At 38.2% G+C, this 21,101-nt stretch overlaps 2 protein-coding genes across 2 annotated transcripts in view; both read right to left on the bottom strand.

Moving 5' to 3' along the window:
• Positions 1 to 5,777, bottom strand: part of LOC136801260 (hemicentin-1-like) — an 18,301-nt gene extending 12,524 nt beyond the window's left edge. Inside the window, exons 1-9 of the mRNA XM_067057889.1 lie at positions 5,327 to 5,777; positions 4,699 to 5,002; positions 4,111 to 4,413; positions 3,347 to 3,651; positions 2,701 to 3,012; positions 1,857 to 2,171; positions 1,101 to 1,249; positions 523 to 679; positions 27 to 326 (exon numbers count right to left, since the gene is read on the bottom strand). Coding sequence (XP_066913990.1) covers positions 27 to 326; positions 523 to 679; positions 1,101 to 1,249; positions 1,857 to 2,171; positions 2,701 to 3,012; positions 3,347 to 3,503 — 1,390 coding nt within the window. The 5' untranslated portion in view covers positions 3,504 to 3,651; positions 4,111 to 4,413; positions 4,699 to 5,002; positions 5,327 to 5,777. The remainder of the gene's footprint in view (positions 1 to 26; positions 327 to 522; positions 680 to 1,100; positions 1,250 to 1,856; positions 2,172 to 2,700; positions 3,013 to 3,346; positions 3,652 to 4,110; positions 4,414 to 4,698; positions 5,003 to 5,326) is intronic.
• Positions 3,782 to 21,101, bottom strand: LOC136801245 (hemicentin-1-like). Its single transcript, XM_067057877.1, has 16 exons — positions 20,999 to 21,101; positions 20,328 to 20,482; positions 19,883 to 20,030; positions 19,185 to 19,538; positions 18,358 to 18,552; positions 17,811 to 17,960; positions 16,952 to 17,269; positions 16,011 to 16,271; positions 15,264 to 15,563; positions 14,370 to 14,490; positions 13,133 to 13,323; positions 5,888 to 5,971; positions 5,327 to 5,452; positions 4,802 to 5,002; positions 4,111 to 4,413; positions 3,782 to 3,840 (listed from the first exon to the last, which is right to left on the bottom strand). Exons 1-16 carry the CDS (start codon positions 21,099 to 21,101, stop codon positions 3,782 to 3,784), a joined length of 3,069 nt encoding a protein of 1,022 aa, XP_066913978.1.

Here is a 21,101-nt window from a genome sequence, read left to right as displayed (position 1 = left end):
TATATTTTGACCCAGATTCTACTCACATAGGACGATGACATTGACTGGAGTTGATACAGAGCCATGTTCGTTGGACGCAGTGATGTTGTAAACACCTCCTTCCTCAGGCGTGGCCGATGTACTGGAATAAGTGCTTGACCGGTATATGTCGTAAACGGTCCGTGGTTGACTATCGACTTCCGTCGTGGCCGAAGGAGCCAGTACCGTATCATTGAGGGTCCAGGTGTAGGTGACTTCAGGGACACCACGGACCTCGTACATGATATTGAATGGATCGCCTTCGTTAACGGTAATATCTGTCGGTACTGTTTCTTCAATGGGGGAATCTGAAGCAAAGATACAAAGCCCATTTGTAATTAAAGGGTTCCGCTATTTAGCATTTCATGCATCACTTAATAAAATCAAATCTTTGAAACATAAGTTTGCGATAATAACGCATTATTTGGAATTGGAGTGTATTTCTAGAAAACGATTTCTTACTTTAAGAGAAAACTTTTTGAATGTTATTAAAAAAAATCTTACATGCAACAGACAAACTCAAAGGTTCTTCGTCATGTCCAATGAGATTGACAGCTTTGCACGAGTACAATCCGACATCTGTCAACCGTTGAACATCTTTGATCGTCAAGTTGGATGAAACTTCAGTATAGTAGTCATGATTCGTTATCGTTTCATCAATCTTAAAATTACAATAAAATAATACAATTTAGGATATAAACAGCTGAAATGGCTTCTGATCGCTTTACGTCACTTTTAAAACAACTGATTGCTTGCAAGTGACGTATTGGGTAGAAAAAACAACAGAAAAATGACAAAATTCCACAAAGCCATTGCAGTGGTGCATGTACCATTGATACATTTGAGTGGAAGGCGCTGGAAAGAGCCTTACTTACTAAAAGGTATTTACTAAAAAGTATTTACTAAAAAGCTCAAAATTTAAGTTTTTTACTCCAGCGATAAATGTGATATACTAAGGTACAGTGTCACAGTGTTTTTAAATGATCTAAAAGATGCGCCACTGTAAACAGTACTAGATAAGAACCAAACAAAGTTCCAAACAAACATGCGACTTGTATAGAATGAGGAGAGCAGAAGCTTACCTGATAGTCAGTATCGGTGCTCAAAGGACCAGTGCTTCCATAGAACCATTGAATGGTTGGTGCAGGCTCAGCATGTGCGATGCAACTTAATGTCCCATCATCTCCTTGGATCACACTGGCGTTCTTCGTGTAACTGATAATCGGAACATCTAAAAAGGTTAAAGGTTATATTATAGAATTTTTGAAAATTTTCTTCCATTATCCTAAAATTCCCTACCTATAGACAGACCTTTTTACAAGTTATGTTTCGAAACTAAAAGGTTTCGTAAAAATCGAGAGTTTTCCGAACGTTAGAGGGACTATTTAAAATTTTCTGACCTTTGGAGCCCTTAGTGAGACTTTAAAAGATAAAAAAACGACCCTTATCGTCCACACATACCCAGCAGCAACTTTTGGCCTAAGTACCTTCCGGATGAGTTTGTAGTTAACTGTACCAACATCGGGGTCCTGTAACTCACTATCCCACACCCTATAACAACTGAAGAAAACTATAGCTAAATAAGGATACAATTTTTAAAAACCACAAAACAAAAGAAAGTCCGAAAAACTTCTTTTTGCCTGAATGATGTATTAGATAGAATACAAAATATAGCATATTTTACTTGAGATCACTTCATCTGTTAGTTCAAGATTTTTGATGTCAGAATGAATCTTTTCGGACTTTCTTTTGTTTTAAGGATATATAGTGACTTTCTTGGTGTAAAGTGGAGACTATTAAATAGATTGCAGCTTTGAAATGTAATAAGGAAATCTTACATTGAACAACCAATGTTGCCAGCTGACTGGTCACACATCCAAGCAGATTACACGCGGTGACATTATACTGACCAGACATAGTGCGGTCAGCTGCAGAGGAATAAGGGAGGGAGGTCTGCTCCACTGTATACCAAGTCGGGTCTGCATTATTGACTTCAGTCACTGATGGGGAAGTAGCCAATGGGACACCATCTTTATAATAAGTAAGGGTTGCGGCTGGACTTGATTCGACGACTAAAGTGAGTGGTGTTAAGGCGTCGCCTTCGGTTAGACGGATTTCTGATGTTGGGTGGTCTGTTGTAATCACAGGTAGGTCTAAAATGAACAGAAATTGAAATCAAACATGCGTTAAGAGGAAAACAAGAGAGTAGGTTCCGGTCAAAATCTAGGCGCAGAATTAAACATTCAACAGTCTCGATTTCCAGACCATTATTCTTATTACGCAAAATAGGGGCAATTCTCCTACAAAGTAAAAAATAGAAGTATGTCTGCCATAAAAAAACCACGCGAGAGAATGTTTGAATAATTTTTTCTCTTTTGCAGTACTGTTTTCTTTTGCAGTACTGTTCACCTTTTAGTGTTTGATAATTAGGTGAAGCTGATTATTGACCTGAATTTTTAAATTATTAGTCTAGATCTAGACTAAATGAAACAAGGAAAAAGCCATAATAATGGAACGCAATCTTTACTTTTCATTCATACCAAAAACTTACCACCATGAAAATCAGTTCTGCTTTGACAGATGACTAGACTGTCCATATCACAAGAGGAAATCATTATGGATGAACTTTAGCACCATCATGCACTTATTGATTGAAAATAAAAACCTGTGAATGAAACTTACGGCAGACGGAAACATTATAAGCAGCTGTGGTCGTGCCTTTGCTATTAGACGTCGAACATTCATATTCGTCGCCGGCAGTTTTGCCAATGTTCGTGATGGATAAAGTTGAAGTTACACTAGACGAAAATAGACTGGTGTAGAGTGTGGTCTGAGTGATGGTGTTAGCCCCACCGTCTGTTATGGTGACGCCATTATGTTTCCAAGTGATTGCTGCTGGTGTTGGGTTGCCAAGGAACGTACATTCCATTTCCAATGTTTCAGTTTCGTTAACATGTGTATTTTGCGGAATGATGGTCGTTAACACCGGTTTGACTTGAAGCAAGAAAATCAAGAAAAAATTTTTAATATTTAAGGCCGTTTGTAATCACATTTTCAAGTCTCTACCATTGGTTAAAACCTCTCGAGAGTGATCGGCACTGTCGGATTTAAAGACAATAGAGCAAGTACGTCGGAAACATGCGAAAGAGGAAAAAGCTCGTTAAAAGACAATGAAATCACAATTACAAATCTCTTCGTCTGATAAGTTCGACAGGGCCTATGGTTGGTATTTCTAAAAACGATGTAATAGTCCATACTAAAAGGGGAAATTCAAAATAATCTCTTTCGCGTTCGAATTAGAGAGCGCCAACTGTGCTAAAATACTTACATTCAACGATGACATTCCAAAGATCAGTTTTACAGCCAACCAGATTGCAGGATTGGATTTTGTAGACACCGGAGCTGGTGTAATCCACGGATGTTTTGGAAAGAGAAGTTTCTTGAACTGTTTGGAAAATAGTCTGTGAGGTTGTTGTATTGACCATGGTATGGTCCGAACCAATGAGTGTATCGTTGAAGTAAAAGTAGAAATTTGAGTAAGGGTAGGGTTTGAATAGAAGGATGGAACTTGTAGAGATAACGGATCTCCTTCGTTCAAAGGGATTGTATCAATTGTATCTGGGCTTCCCTGATCTAAAATATTAAAGCAAAGTTTTAAAATGATGAAAGCACCTACAATGCAAAGAAAAAACGTCGAACAAAATATGGGATATGAAGGCTGTCTTTTTTACTGGCTTTACAGCTTAGTCAAGAGAATCGTGGTCTAAGATTTAGATTCGTGGAGAACTAATAAGAAATATCCGATTTCAGAGAATGCTCCATCTATAAGTTTACAAGTAAAGAGGGTTTAACTCTGTATTAGACAGCCAACTTTTAGCCCTGTCTATTCTGATTGTAATCTATAATTTGCAGATAGTTGGCAGTCTAAAGTTAATACGTTGCCCATCTTTTGACCTCAATGAATCATCAGTCTATTACAAGCTTTTTCGGTCCAATTGTTGCCTACTATAATAATTAGAATAGGGTAGGACAGAAAGTAGGTCATCTAAACAAAGCCTTAGCGAGTTAGAAACTTAGTTCGGTTCAACTTACAGTAGACGACAAGGACAGTTGAGATATTTCCCTGTTCCAATCCCGAATCTGCAAAACATTGATAATTTCCAGCATCCGTTCTGTTGACGTTGGTGATATTCCATGCACGTTCTACCAATGCATATTCTGCCGTGTTTTCAATGACGTCGTCACCGAACGTGTATCGTACGTCAACTGTAGCGACACTCCACGTCACCGTTGCAGCAGGATACGATTTGACGCGACACGAAAGGGAGACGTCAGTTGATTCGTTGACGTAGTAATATTCTTGAGGGTGATCAGGACGTGCGAATGTTAAATTATCTGAAGTAACGAAAAGTTTCATTGAACACATTTACCTAAATCATCATAATTAACCATTTTTTTGTCTAGTCTTTGTAATATTGTCAAATCTGACACATCAATCCAGACATCGGTATCTAGTAGAGCTAGAATAAAAGGCATTTAAAAGACAGACAAAAGAAACATTATCTCTTTAATATTTCGAAATTTTAAACCGCTCTTAATACGCTGTAGGCGTAAGGCCCTTAATAACAAAGACTTACTATTTCATCTGAGAATGGAATTGTAAACATTATCACAACTTACAAATGATACTTATTAACGTCTTATTGGTATCCATAGCAGCAATATTTCCTGCCAGTGTGTTTTTGGCTTCGCATGTCCATTCTCCAAAATCTTCTAACTGCACGGTCGGTTGTCAAGCTGTCTGATAATTTGGTTTCATCACTCACCACCCTCCCGTCTCCCGGCACAATGTAAAGAGTTCCGTTGAAATACCAATCGATATCCGGTTGTGGATTACCGGTCGCCGTACAATTAATCTTGAGGTTTCTTTCATATTCGGTTGCCGTAATTTCAACAGGTGGGAAATCAATAATGGTAGGGGGATCTGTGGATAGAAAATGAATAGAAAAATCATACTACTTAAAGCGGGACTGCTTTTTGGAAGAAGGACATCAAAGCTTTTCAAGGTCAATTATTATATACCTTATCGGGGAAAACTTCGTCGGGGAAAACTTCGTCGGGGAAAATTTTCGTCACTTGCTGGTAGTTGGTAAACACATGAAGGCCGGGGAGAATTTTCGTCGGGGAAAATATTCGTCACTTTTCCCCGACGAAGTTTTCCCCGATAAGGTATCATATTATTGCATAAAAGCTTATTTTCACAGCAAAAAGTCATGAGTATGAAAACAAATGAAGAAGATGAACTTACATAGTACATCAACAGTTGTTGCAAAGCTGACATTCCCCAAACTGTTGGACGCAAGACATGTATATACACCAGCATGGTCCGTCGCCACTCCTGTGATTCGGAAATTACTAGTAGTGTGGTAAGAATCTGCAATTAAGGTCATAATATATTGAGAATTTTGGTTATTTTAACGTTTTTCAAGATTTAAAGTTCTGGCGAGAAAGTCGATTTTTGGCTATTTTTTTAATTTAATCGAATATTTCAATTTGGGAGGGGTTGGCAGACTTCCAGGCTATATTCTGAGTCTTATTGGACTATTTTTGAACTTTTGGATCCTCAGATCCTAAGGTCGTAAGTCTTAAGTCTCATGTTAAAACTCAGAGTTAAAACTCTACCCTTCCAACCTACTTTAGAGCACTTACAAATCGATTGTGGTTCAAAAACTTCCCGGTGGATTTTCCTTTTTTCTCAAATATTATGACCTTGATTGTGGTTGGTTCTCAGCATTGGTGATAGTATGCGTTGCATTAGGGGTAATTTCTACACCATCTTTGTACCAAGTGAATGTTGGTAGTTCGTTACTCGTAGCAACACATGATAAACGCAAGATGGCATCCTGGTTGACTTGCTCCAATGCGTTTGGGTTTGCTGTCAGTTCTGGTGGATCTAATGGGGAAGAAAACGCAAAGGTCATGCTGTAGCCCGGGGGGGTACTAGGATTGATGGGTGTCGGGTATGTGCGTGCCAGACCTCTGGACCCTTACCCTTAGAGAGACTGAATTTTGGTGAAAAGGTGACCCTTAGAGAGACTCAGTGTAGAAAAACCCAACCCTTAGAGAGACTTTTTCACAAAAAATTTCTATAATGGGCCAAAGAAATTCGATTTTTAAAAGAATTTCTCCAATTTTCGAAAAATTTCTCTAATTTTTGAAAAATTTTCTCACTTTTTTTAAAAATGTTCTCACTTTTTTGACTTTTCACTTTTCTTTGACCCGAGTTTGTGAAAAAACCGACCCTTAGAGAGACTGATTTTGACTTTTGTTGTTTTGGTAACCCTTAGAGAGACTTTGGGAGGGTGAAAAACCCTACCCTTAAGGCACGCACATACCCAGCACCCATTTTTGCCTAAGTACCCCCCCCGGGTGCTGTAGAGCCGTGTTAGTATATCGGAGTCTCTGTAACTCGAATGTCTCTTTAACAACAAGTTTTATGGACCCTTTAGTTAACAATGCCTTACAAACTTTACCCCATAACTCGAAATTTCCTTAACTCGAACAAATTAGTGTTCTCGCGTTCGAGTTATGGAGACTCCAATTTATTTCGATTATTTCAATGGAAGAGTTACCAAGGTTAGAAACACGTTTTAAGAATCTCTTAAAAAGATGCTTACCCCCTGGATATCGTATTTGTTGCTTGAAAAGACACTTTACCCCCTGAAATTCGGCTCCCTTGTAGATATTTAACCCCCTGTATACCCACTTTTGAACAAAAATCGTTAATAGACCTTATCGGAGTTTTTGATTTTTCTAAAAAAGCGATGCATTGTAGATTGTTTCGAGTGAATAGAATAGAAATCTCTTAGGAATTCCTCGAGGGAATTCTATTGTAATACCCCCGAAACAATCCCACAATACATCGCTTATTTAGAAAAATCAAAAACTCCGATAAGGTCTATTCCCTGCTGGATATCCAATATCCTCAACAGGGGGCACGGACTATTTCTGGAAAAGCCCATAAGATTATGGTGTATTCAATCATGGGTATTTTTAACATTTTTTAAAAATCATCCTAATCAGTATTCATTTTTTATCAGTATTCTTAGGATAGGATCTTGATGTGCGTGTGTATCAAGATTACGTTGTTAGTTGAGATAACGTCATTATACTCGTCCAAAAAAAAACAGAATTTACCCCCTTAGTTTGCTAGAATTGAATATAAGAAAGACGTAATCTACACATATCAAGAATTGATTGAAATTCTTTAAAATGCAATGTGTCTTTGATCTATGAAATAGACCTCCAAACACTCACACAGGGCACAAGATTGACGGTAGCCTGTTAGACGAAAACCACTTTTTTATTTTTTACTGCGGAATCGAATGTTTTTGGACGGGAAATCAAAATCGTTATAAAACAAATTTGGTTTGTGGGAAGGCACTGGCTGGGTTTAAGGTAAGGTGATGAATTAAGGCCGGTCTCCACTTTCGCGCGACATGAGCGAAAACCTTTTGACGTTTTTGTAAGGTCATTGGTCGGTTGAAAAATGAAGCAATTCCATTGGTCGAAATTGACGCAACGGATGAAAAAAGTAGAATTTCCTTCAACTTTTTGTTTTGTTTGCGTGAAACCTTTTTATGGCGTGGTCTTTTTTTCAGGCAAAAAAAGGTTAAAAAAAAACTGCCACCCGTTTCGCGCGAACGTGGAGACCAGTCTTTAAAAAGAAAATGGGTAAAACTGCGTGCGGGGGTTCAGCGGATGGGTTTATTAAGATCCCAGTTTACATGTTAGAATGAAGGTTCGTGTTACAGTATTGACGAAGTCTGACTTTCAAGGGGAATTGGATTTTCATCGAGTAATGCGTATTGAATAATAAAGGAGCGTCGCTTATGAGAGTTTCTTGGTTACGTTGGCTTTCGAGATTATGACGCGTATCGAATAGTAGATCGTCGCTCATGAGTTTCTTCGTTATGGTGGCTTTTAATATCATCGAATTATGGCGCGTATCGAATAGTAGATCGCCGAAATCAGAGAGCTACAACAGTTTTTATAATCTATTGAGACATTGGAACGGCGACCGTGAACACGAGCTAAAATGGAAGATCATCTATTGAAAAGCTGAAGCAAAAACACAATTACACGAGGCGATTTATATTACTGGTATCACAGAGTGCACAAGAAAAATCGAGCGAAATATCAACAAATAAAGAACTAACTTACAATTTCTACACGGTGGTTCATGCTGATTGCACCAGCATGAACCACCGTGTAGAAATTGCCTGAAGACTTCGCGCCAGCATGAAGCACCCTGTAGCAATTGTAAGTTAGTTCTTTATTTCTTGATATTACTGGTCTATGAATAATAGACGTCCAAAAAATGACAACATTTGAATGCCACATTCGACCAAGGGAAATATAAAATTAAAGGGTGGAGACAAAACGCAGAACGGCGGAATGCCGGAATGCCGGAACCGGAATAGGTGTTCCGGCCGGAATAGCTATTCCGCGGAATATGATTTTTTTTAATTTTTTTTATTTTTTGTATTAGCTATTCCGCGGAATATGATTTTTTATTATAATAATTATAATAATCTTTCTCTTTTATCACCCCTGAGGGTATATCTATGTACATAATCATCCATAATCACCCATTACCACCCATAATCAGCACCCATAATCACCTATAATCAGTAATCGGCTACCTCATTGGCTGTTTTTCGTATATAAAGGAATGCACTCGTGCACTCGCTTGTGAAGTCATTCTAATACACCTTTCCCGGGGTGTTGTTTGGGATTTTATGTTTGAGTGTCTCCCTTAGATATAACTAAGATAGAACTAGATTAATTATACCTCACGGAAAATTTGACCGGCTAAAAACGCCGTACGACCCGGCAATCGTCCGTACGGGGACGTCCTGCAGCGTACCTTGCGCGGCCCGTAGCCCGGCGACCGGTAACAGTGGAGTGATGAAATTTGGCATGCTCCCCCCCTTCGATATGCTTGACGTCTCCAGAAAGTTTCAAGTCGTGAGACCAACCCAGTCCGGCGCTAGGGGAATGGGTTATTCAACGTCCCGTACGGGTCCTTTACGGTCTCTTAGCGCCCATCCGTCAACTTTTCAGGACTTCAGACCTATTTTTTCGGAATCTGCACCCAAAAAAACATGAAACATCAAAACCTGGATAAAAATTTTAAAGGTGACTCAGACCCGCTTCGATCTGGGGATCCCTAGTGCGTGAAACCAACGCTTTAAACCACTGGACCAACTTCTAGCCGTGCTTAACTGAAATTTTTCAGCGATGTCATACCTTCGTTAGCTTGACTTGGCCCAGATGGAAAAAAATATATAATCATATTCCGCGGAATACAAAATATAAAAAAAACATCATTATTCCGCGGAATAGCTATTCCGGCCGGAACAGCTATTCCGGTTCCGGCATTCCGTCGTTCCGCCGTTCAGCGTTTTGTCTATACCCAAAATTAAAAGAAAAACTCTACTCTTATTATGTGTAAAAGCAGATAAACTGCTTGTGGTTTGGGAATTGGTTAAATTGGAAATACCCTGGTAAGTTGGGAATTACCAGTTGAACTTCATCATTTTCTGTACAATTAGGCTACGTCATATTTTCCTTCTTTTCGAGCGTAAAACTCCTACTCACTGAAACAATAGAGAGTTTCGAAACCTAAGCTAATCAGCTGTGTTTTAAACATTCTTTTATTGGAATCTCTATTGATAAACATCTTTTGTGAAAGTTGTCTACTCTTAGGTTCCAAATAAACGGGGGGGGGGGGTTCGAATAAACGAGGGGGTTGGAAAATTTTCTAGATTTTAATAAACGGGGCGGGGGGGGGGACCTAATTGCCGGGGGGTTGGAAATTGTACTTCTGAAACCCAAAAATAAGGTAAAAATAGGCTAAAATCAGGCTATTTAGAGAAAAATAAGGGGCCTTCTCTTTGACAGCTGAAAATATTCTTAGAGATTAATAAACGGGGGGTCCTAATAAGGTCCGGGGGGGTTGGAAAATTTTCGAAAAATTAACAAGCGGGGGGGCCCGTTTATTTGGAACCTAAGAGTATTATGTTTAAACCTAGTCTACACAATAGACAGCTCCAGGCTTTTAGACCTTACTCTTGGTCTATAGGCACTGCTATAGGCGGCCACCAGGAATTATTAATAGATTTAAACATAATAGACAACTTTCACAAAAGATGTTTATCAACAGAGATTTCCAATAAAAGAATGTTTAAAACACAGCTGATTGGCTTAGGTTTCGAAACTCTCTATTGTTTCATTAAAACCTCAGTGCGCATGCAATTTATCTGAAGAATTTCAATATTCAAAACAAGAGCAGTGCTCATATCCCGAAGAGTAGGAGTTTTACGCTCGAAACGAAGGAAGATATGACGTAGCCTAGTTTAAACCTCTATACAATAAACTACTGTACAATAAGATAACAAGAGTACCGAGTTAGTATATGAGCCCCCCCCCCCAGCGGTTTGCGTGATTGGGACTTTTTTCTTGCGTGATGGCGTGATTAGAGATTTTTTTGGCGTGATGGCGTGATCAAGATTTTGGCGTGATGCGTGATAGGGCAAAAACTTGAGGCGTGATGCGTGATTTGGGCTGTTTTTCGCTATTTTTTGCATGATGACAAATTTTAGCGATTTTCGTGATGCGTGATGGAGAAAATTTTTTTGCGTGATGGCGTGATTAGGGTTGCCGCTGGGGGGCCTCGTATATGGAAGAAAATGAAAACAAACTTTACAACGGCATACCGGAAAAGTGGGATAGGGGAACCCGGGAACCTAAGTGGGAACTCTAAGTGGGAGCCCTAAGTGGAAACTCTAAGTGGGAACCTAAGTGGGAACCTAAGTGGGAACTCTAAGTGGGACCCTAAGTGGGAACTCTAAGTGGGACCTAAAAAATATAAAAATATCGCTTGATGGGATAGGGATAGGCTGCATCTTAATGAGCAACCAGCTACATCTTAACGAAAAACCAGCCAGCTACATCTTAATGAGCAACCAGCTACATCTTAATGAGAAACCAGCTACATCTTAATGAGCAACCAGCTACATCTTAATGAGCAACCAGCTACATCTTAACGAAAACCAGCTACATCTTAATGAGAAACCAGCTACATCTTAATGAGCAACCAGCTACATCTTAATGAGCAACCAGCTACATCTTAACGAAAAACCAGCTACATCTTAATGAGAAACCAGCTACATCTTAATGAGCAACCAGCTACATCTTAATGAGCAACCAGCTACATCTTAACGAAAAACCAGCTACATCTTAATGAGAAACCAGCTACATCTTAATGAGAAACCAGCTACATCTTAATGAGCAACCAGCTACATCTTAATGAGCAACCAGCTACATCTTAATGAGAAATCAATAGCAAAAAATATTGGAAAGGCTTCCATGAACTCTAGTTTTTAGATGTCAATGTACTTTTTACCCGGGGGGGGGGGGGCAGTGGGTTTACCAACTGACGGTATGTGCGGCGAAAAAATTGGCTTTTAGAATCGCACCCTTACAGTGCAGAAAAAAATCGGTGAAATTCATACCCTTACAGTGTTTTTCAAATTTTAAACTCTTTTAGCTACTTTTAGAGCAAAAAAATCAACATTTTCGAGCAAAAATTTTTAATTTTTCCCAGATTTGCTGAACATACCCTTAACCGCCGCACATACCCGTCGGTCAATTTGCCTGACTGCCCCCCCCCCCGGGACTTTTTATAACCTATTCTTCTTAAAAAACTGGGTTATTGTTATACCAGTATGTTGGTAAAAACCAAATTAGAAGGAGTTTTCACTTTTTTTTTTGGTTGGTCGGTTTGCAGATGGCTTTTCTTTGAAGCAGCTAATTAAATATGATGTAAACACTTTTTGAATAAAGGTAGTGTTTAATCAATATTGATATTTGACGATAAAGTCGTTTTAAAATGACAATTAGACTTATCTTAGTAATTAAATTTCTTTTAATCGACTGTCATACTATGAGGTAATCGAGACCGCCGTTTCCAGGGAGTGTCTCACCAATGGCGACTAGGCATTCAAACTTTTTAACTGAGTGCAAGTTGCACTGTGGGACCAAAAAAAGCATGGATGCTTTGCGAAAACAAGATGGTAGATGTTATTGCGTGGATTGAGAGAAATGTAAACAGGAAAACGAGCGAGATAAATGAGTACAAGTTGGTCATCAAAATGGGGTTGTAATCATAGCGTGAGGAAAGCTAAAGATAATTTCCTTACAGCTATCACGAACGCTCAGAACTTTATTATCCCTACAAATCGCCATTCAAACACTTCATTCAAAATACCGGGAGCAGATAAAAATGCAGATGAGTTGATCTTGTATATATCCAATTCACTTACACAAGGATAAAGAGATGAGGATTTGGTTTATTGAAAATCTCTTCGATCACTGTGAAAGTAATAACCCTGGTACCCTGGTACACACGTATTCGAGTTTACACAAAATTTTGTTTAAGTCTGTCTTAAACTACAGTATAAAGATTTATCCAATTAGAGAAAAAATCATGTAAAAACGATTTAGAGTCAAGATCCTCTTCAAGTACACACTACCTTTGATAATAACACAAGTTTTGACTGTTCTTTTTTTTTCAAACATTTTAGATTCAGAGATACAGGATGTTCTCAGTTGGATGATCTCGTTAGTCCATATTCCATTGCTACTTTAGTAGGGTGTAATTTCTCTATTATGATTTGTTCTAACAAAAACTTGCGAAAACCTTGAGGGCCTTGAGATGGGCGACATGGGATGCCCCGGGAAGAGAGGATAAATTCCTCTAGGAGGGGGAATTCATCTTGATGGGGGGACAAAGTCAAATGGGGGGGGGTTGTTTTCCTATGAAGTGGAGAGAAAAGTACACGAAATTTCAAAGAGATAAATGTTGGTATGTTCGCTGCTTTGTCACAAAGAATGCAGTGAGTCAATTGTTCGTGACAATTTTTCAAATTGGGGAGAAAATCAAATGGGAGTCCCAGATGGGGGACTAGAAAAACCGCAGGACACCGTGTTCGCAATCTACTAATTAGACGCGGGCCTCCCATATAACCAAACATTCAAGATGACTTACACATGACATTAAAGTAAGTTGTTTCATTATCGGTTCCAATGGAATTGCTTGCCAAACACATGAGCGTTCCCAGATCGTCCTTATCCAAAGTGTTCATGGTGAGCGTGCTCTCTACTTCAACCTCTGTGTCTGTACTACTAACCGTCGTCTGTGAAGCGGAATGGCGTGAAATGGGTAGACTGTTCAAATACCTTGAAAAAAAAAATTCGTGATAAAACTTTGACGATATTTTGACCTTTACATATCCTTATCAAGTTTCAAATAAGGCGAGACCAATTTAATTTGTTGTTCTACGGGCAGATCGTTAGAAAAATATGGGTCGGTCGGTAAAATAAGAATGAATTTTTCATTTATCAGGCTTGGTAAGGTACCGAAAATATTTCTGGATCAAAAACTCACTTCTTTTATCTTCGATGAAGTTCATAATAAAATTTTAGTGTATGGAATGCTTGATTTTCTAAATTTTTCTATTTCTTGAATTAATTTGCAGCTTTATTCAAATTTAATTCTTACAAATAACTAGTGTGTAAAATATATTGTAATGGAAATTCAATATTATTTTTTTGATTTTAGCAAAAATAGGATCGGTCGGGCCCGTAGAACAACAAATTAAATTGATCTCGCCTACGAACATTTATAACTATCGACCTATGCGGCAGAAGCTGAGTGCCAGGGTTCTCCATACAAGGGACGAATAACGTCAAATGTCTCTGAAGTCATTGCATTGAAGCAATCACAAGCATAAGTCTTTTCACGGTCAATAAGAATTATAGATAATCAGGACCAACGCGCCCTGATAACGACTTTCCTTTGGTCTAAAATGGAGGCGCGATCAGTCCTGATTACCTAAGATTCATCGTGGCAAGGTTTATAAACATTTGACGTACATTTCGGCGTGATTTTTGTAAACTTGAACGCAATTCTAAACATCTATCAACCCTTGGCGCTTTTGAGGAGACTGGTAACGAAATTCGACCGCGTTGCTAAGGGTTGATAGGTTTATTGTCGATAGGGTTGATAGCTTTGGGCTACGTTGATATGATAACTCCATTCCCGGATAGACCATAAATTTGTTTAAACTTCCAAAGGGACGAGTAAATCAGTGCTTATTTAATAAGCAGCGTAAAAGTTTTTTTGTTCCCTTGAGTCATTTAGAGTCCAACAGATGATCGCACAAACAAGAAAATTGAGACAATCAAATACTCTCTCCCCTTCAACCAAAAAAATCTTTATATACCATTGAATAGTGAGAGGGCCTGGGTAACCAACAGCGGTACATTTGCGAACGATATTGGTGTCACCAGTCGTGTGGTTGTCATATTCTTGGATCAAAGTATGCCTCGTAATATTCACCGCATCTGAATAGAGAAGCATGATTAAGTGAAGTGTCAACAGAATTGTTTAATCAAAGGGCTCTCGAAATCCTATACTATTTCCGCCAAAATAACACAACAATTAATAGCTTGATAGGTAGTATGGGATATCCGTAAAATGAATGGCTTTAAAGGGTCACCTGTCAATTTTTAAACTCGTATGTAGATCAATGGTATTACCAATAGACATTCCTAAATTCAAATAATATTATGCGGCCCGTTATTTATGTCAGCAAAAGGGACGTCAAACAAGGGGTTCACCTTGTTCAAATAGTTTGGAATCCCAGTACTTTCCAAATTTAGTAACAGTAAAGGAAAGGCGAGTCAGCAGGCAGCAAGTCCTCTAGAAAGACTGTCTGAAAGTCCTCGATTATTGGTTTTACCAATTATCCCTTTATCCAATTTATCAAATTTAATAGTAATCAAACTACCACTAATATACAGGGTGCCCCGAAAAAAAGCATCGAGTCGTACCACTTCCTATATAGAAAGAAAGTTCTTGTGTGTGTTTCACTAAATTTGCAATGTTTATCATATTAATTGTCATGAGACATCTTTTATGAATAACTTTTACAAAAAACAATTCTCAATTAACGTCAATGAAAATTGTAAAGAAAGTTAATTCTTTTTCATCATAATGACTGTTGTAAAAACAATTATTGTGTTGGTATATCTATCTTACATTTTCACAAGCAACAACCTTCTACTTAGAATCATGTTTGAACTCGATACTTTTTTTTAATAGTAATAGAACTTACAATGTACGATAAGTGATACATTTTGTTGTACGGTGCCATAAATATTATCAGCGGAACATTCGTACGTTCCATAATGTTCTAATTCAGTTGGATTGAAAGTAACCGTTGATGTTTTGAAGACGATGGTCCCTACACATTTATCGATAGTCTCTGTTGTGATGTTATCGTATAACACACCACCATCCAGTTTTGTCCAAGTGATTTCAGGCGCCGGATTCCCATAGAAGGTGCAAGTGAGACTTGATGATAGCGGTTTGATACCGTAGACAGGACTTGTGTAATTATCGAGGATCGGTTGTGCTGAAAATGGAATAAGTATAATCGTGTGTCTCAGAGTTGAAATTCTCTACATTACAGAAGTGACTTAGAATCAATTTCGGTGTTTAAAATTTTATAGGGAATTCCCTACAAATAGTATGCCCTTGATTGTAGCTCAGTACTAAGTATACCCGATATACTGGATTTTACCCACCCCTGTAGTAGAATTAAAAATTTTGGAATTATTGGAACTCCTCACAACCTTTGCTTGAAACTGGCGAATCGAAGGTGGGGGGTGTGGGTCGGATGATTGCTTCGTAATTCTTTTGCATTTATACATAACCATAAAAAAACAATTATTTCATTTTTGTAGTACTCCGAGTTTCCTGTTTTTAGACAATCGTCAGCTATTAAATAAGACCGAATTTGGTTTATACAAGTCTAGATTTTTGAAAAAAATTATTATAGAGTTATTATACATATACATACCTGTTACTTCCAAAGCAAGCGTTGCATTATCACCAAAGCCCATCACATTGTACGGGTGGCACGTATAATTACCACTGTCTGAATACGCCACAGATGAAATATTGTATATCCCATCAGTAACGTTGGCAACCAAGCTACCATCTTTGTAGATGAGGTAATACATGGGTTCAGTGGATGCATCAGTATCACATTGAAGAAGCGTGGTGGAAAGAAGATGAACCGGGTTCACTGTAGCATTCAATGTTGTGTTTCTCGGAGCGTCTGAAGAAAACCAATAATAAAAGTTCGGAATGAGCTCTTCCAGAAAATGTTTGTACATAGGGGGTGGAGGATATATTGCCCGGGGGGGGGGGGAATAGTGAAAAATTTACAAAATTTGCAAAATCTACCTTGTTGCCCTGTTTTGGGGTAATTTTGAATGTCCGGGGATCGACTGATATTTGTTCAGGGGGTTAGACCTGTTGTCTGGGGTCTAAAGTGTGTGTCCGGGAGGGGGTAAACTACCATAAAATGTTATATCCTCAGACCCCACCCATAATCATTTTTTTTCTGGAAGAGTCCAATAAATGAATGATCTCTTACCATTTGCTTAAACAGCATTTTTTTAACAAAAAGGAAAGAACTTTCCCACCCTCCTGCACCGCGTGAGCACAATCTTATGGAATTTTTTTTGTTAATTCTGCTTTGTCAGCATTTAAGAGGCTTGCCTCCTTTCCGTATCGCAAAAAGGAATATGTATCTTTAATTAAAAAGTGAAACGAGTCACGAAAATTTCCTTCAGTAATTAATTTGAATATTTCAGCTCATCCAAGCAAAATAGGAGCAAGATTGATTTCAAGATTATGAAAAAATGACCAAATCTATAAAAGTTCTAATCACAATTGAGAGAGCTGACTGTATAAAGGCTATAAGAATATTAGATGATAATCAAATACACTTACAATAGACATCAACTCTTCTGTAAATTCTCTTTTCAGTCAGTTTGTTTTTAGCTCCACAAGAATAATTGCCGACATCTTGATGACCCGCACTCGTGATCGTCAAATCTGACGTCACAATGGTTTCATTGCCAACCGTGTCCGTACTCCAGTCAGTGATGAGGTAATCACTTGTGTTTGTCAACGCTGTTGTCCAATCATCTTCAAAATACCAGAAAAGGTCTGGGGCGGGTTTTCCGGTCGCCGTACAAGTGAGAGTGATATTCTCCTGCTCGTAAACTGTCGCAACATTAGGTGTGATCGACATACTGTGTGGATTGACTGGGAATGAAAAGGTAATCAAACATTATTGGTTTTAAATTACTTTAAGTTGCTTTATACTTGTACTCCAAACTGAAGACTATCGATAGTTTATCATCAGAGAGTTTATCAGGTAGGAGAGAAATGAAACAAGGAGTTCTATAGAAAACCATCTATCAAGACGACCAGAGCATAATGGCTAGGGATAGACTGGGATAGCTGACAAGAAAATCTAAATTGAGTTTCAAATAGCAATACAGTTGAGTCTCAATAATTTGAGCACGGACGGGGAACACAAATTTGTTCCAGAGTTAAGGAAATTTCAAGGCATTATTAACTGAAGGGGCGATAAAATTCGTTAGGGTTAAGGAGACATTTGACTTATAGAGGTACGAGTTAAAGAACTCCTCTGAATATAAATTGTAGTAGATTTGTTGGGGGCAGTGGAATCATCAATGTTTACACAAGAATATTCTTAGTTTACATTAACGCAAAATCTATATCAATAACTACTTTTTCACAAGAAAAAAGACAAAGACAGAAAAAGAATTATGATTCATACCAACAACAGTAAGATATGTGACGTGATGAAAAACTTCTGCAGAATTATCGAAATTGATTTTGACACCGTAATAACCTTCATCAGACAATTCAATATGGTGGATGTAAAGACCAGACTTGGTGCTGGCTTCATACGTGTACTTAGTGTCGTCTGTAAAGTGAAATATTGTTCATTTGATGATTTAGGTTCGGTTGAATTGAAAGAAAATCTCTTTAAAGTTGATAAACTTTGCAAAATTCTTTTTTTCATTTTAGATGGATCGATATTTTACGAAGAAAGCTAGTAATCAAAGACTCTTAGACACTTTTATATTCATGGGGTTCATGGTCAGATATTTAACATTTTTACAATTATATTGCACTTATACATTCCAAAGGGTTTGTAAAGGATTAGGACCTTTTGTTGGATTTTCTCTTAGAAAGTAATGCAACAACGAGCACGATTATAAAATAACACTTCGGTGTTCAAGGGGTAGAAAAAAGTAATCAATTACCCTGAGCAGAGTTAAAGATTCATAGATTTTTCAAAAAAATATATATCCTCTTACTTTTCATGTTGAGACCTGGTGCAGTGGGTTGTAATTTTCCGACCAGAAATTCCACAGTTTCATTACCATCGATATATTTTTCCCATACAATGTCATCGTACGGTTGAGTGTAGGTGTATTGCCAATCGAAGAAGATAGAATCACCCAGAGCACCGCACAACGGAGTGTCCGGTACATTTGTGAGCATTCCGTTTACTGTGAAGAATAGGTTACCGTATAAATTCGAATAAACGCCCCGGGAGTTTATCAATTTTTTTTCGATTTCAAGAAGGGCGTTTAGAAGAAGGGGCTGTTTAGTCGGAGTAATACGGTATAATGAGTATACAATTGACTCGAATGACAGAGAGAGTATTTTATATCACTTTCCAGCTTAGGGGACCAATACTTCAGTTCGAATTACAGAAAGATTCGAATAGTAGAGATTCGAATTAGAGAGAGTTGACGGTACTTTTTTTTCTTCAAACCATTTTATCGTTTGCACCATTCCGTAATTTGAAGTCAAGCTTCGACAGATCAGCTTGGAAAGACTTGCAGAATTATCCATAAGCCATTTCATAAACGTAATGAATCAAGGTTAATCAGGACTGAGATTGTGTCTCCATTACGACTTCCCGTTGGTTAGATACAAAAACATCGAAACTTTTGGACCAACAGAAAGTCCTTAATAGAGCACAGTTGGTCCAAAAGTTTGGATGTTTTTGCGTCTAGCCAACGGGAAGTTGTTTTATGAACACCATCAGTCAACTTTTTTTGATCATTTTTTCTGAAAGAGCCTTAAGGAGCATCTCACAAAACCACCAAACTAAGAAAGCAGAAGAGAAACTTACAGACAAGAACACGAATCGTTTTACTGATGGAAGTGAAACCCGAAACACTCGCTTCACATCGATATTCTTTACTGTTCTCAGTTTCTTCGATTGGATCGATTCGAATCGCACTGGTAGTCGTATAATAAAACGTGTTATCGATCACCGATTCGTTGAATTTGATTACGTTGGAAGTAATCTCGACGTTGTCCTTAAACCAACGGACGGGTCCGGCGGTACTTGACACGAGTTGCGGATACGATGTAATGTTACAGTACAGGAGAACGGAGTCGTTGACGTACGTACTGAATATTTCCACACCGCCAAGTTCGTACGTATCACGATCGAGGGCCACCAAGGAAATTTCCGGTTGGTCTGAATGCAAATAAAGAATTCGAAAGGATGAAAAAGAAAATAACAAACTAAATATCTACTTCTAGTTGAGCTTATGTGTGATTATCAAAAACTTGCTTTCATTCTTCGTTTGGTGCTAGAAAGTTTTAACCATAGCTTGATCCTTAAAAAGGGCGTTTCCCCCTTTGCTTATGGAAAAGTTCTGACTCCCAGTTTCTTACTTTTTCAACGAAACAAGAGCATATTTGAGACCAGAAGATGGATATGAATCGAGATGACAAGGTACTTGCCAGTAACAACAAATATGAAATACGAACTTATATATAACACTTTTTTAACGGGGGGGGGGGAATAAGTCGACCTACAAGTAAGGAAGACATTTGTGGTCTCATTATCTGCGTAACCAATACCATTCGTTGCATAGCAACCGATGACACCAGAATGTGATCTGTGCCACCAAATCTCGATTTCACTAGTCACTACCCATAATCCTGTTGCATTACTTGCGGATACCTATGTTAGAAGATTATGAAGTATGTTTTAATTCAGACCTGTTTGTTTTTTTCTTCGTTTTCAAACATCAGCCTGTTTTGTTTACATAAATAGCAGAACTACAGCTAAAATTTTCCATTTCTATCGAACAAGTCTATCGGTTTAACGAAATTAGTCAAATTATTTAAAAAAGGAATGAAACCAAGATGTCTAGCAAGTAAATCTAGCGATCATGCCGAACTTGCATTTGATTGGAATAGAATTATTAAGAGCAATGAAGCAGGTCGAACTTGCTTTTTTATAAAATAGTGTTCATACCTCAGTGACGTTGGTTGTCATAGCAACACCATCATTCTGCCACGTTACTGTGGGTTTAGGAAAACCCTCCACTGTACAAGTGTACGTGACCGATTGTCCTTCAGCTGGTGTGACAGATGGTTGTACCAGAGTCGTTGCCGTAACATTAGGCGCACCTTGAAAAATAAAAATTAGAGCCCGTCATAACCAAATTCAAGACTTTATAACGTCACAAAATATGATATTAGTTGCAACAACAACGTTGTCTACCATTTCTGATAAAGTCCGATTCGCAAAAGTTGAAACTTGAAATGCTTGGTTCTGAATTTCAAATTCTAAAAAGAAATTTCAAGAGGCTTGGAGTTTCGAGTAAATGAAAATCAACACGGAAACGTCTTTTTCTCTTTATACATAACCATCAAGAAGAAAACAACTATTTCATTTTTGTATTCCTCTAACTTTCATGTCTTAGACAATCACCAGCCAAGTGACACTCTTTAAACTGCAAGCTGTTCTTCTCCGTTCACCACAAACGATTATGCAAAGCTAGTGTTTTGAGCAATGTGGTGACAACAGCAGTCTATACTCGCTTACCCGAGCTGCACTGATGAGTCCTGCGAAAGACGAGACACGTGTCCGCGGATAGGGAATATTAAAAATACAAAAGTGGAAGATCAATTCATTCCACTTACAATTGACATAAACCCAAAAACTATCACTGACATTGCCAAGGTTGTTTTCACCATAACATTGATAATGCCCATACATATCTTTGGTCACTGAAGTGAATATCAT

This window comes from Clytia hemisphaerica, unplaced genomic scaffold, assembly GCF_902728285.1.
Source record: "Clytia hemisphaerica strain Z4C2 unplaced genomic scaffold, Clytia hemisphaerica genome assembly, whole genome shotgun sequence".
Classification (NCBI taxonomy): domain Eukaryota; kingdom Metazoa; phylum Cnidaria; class Hydrozoa; order Leptothecata; family Clytiidae; genus Clytia; species Clytia hemisphaerica.
The sequence above is the reverse complement of the archived record's forward strand: the minus strand, read 5'-3'. Positions and strand labels throughout refer to the sequence as shown.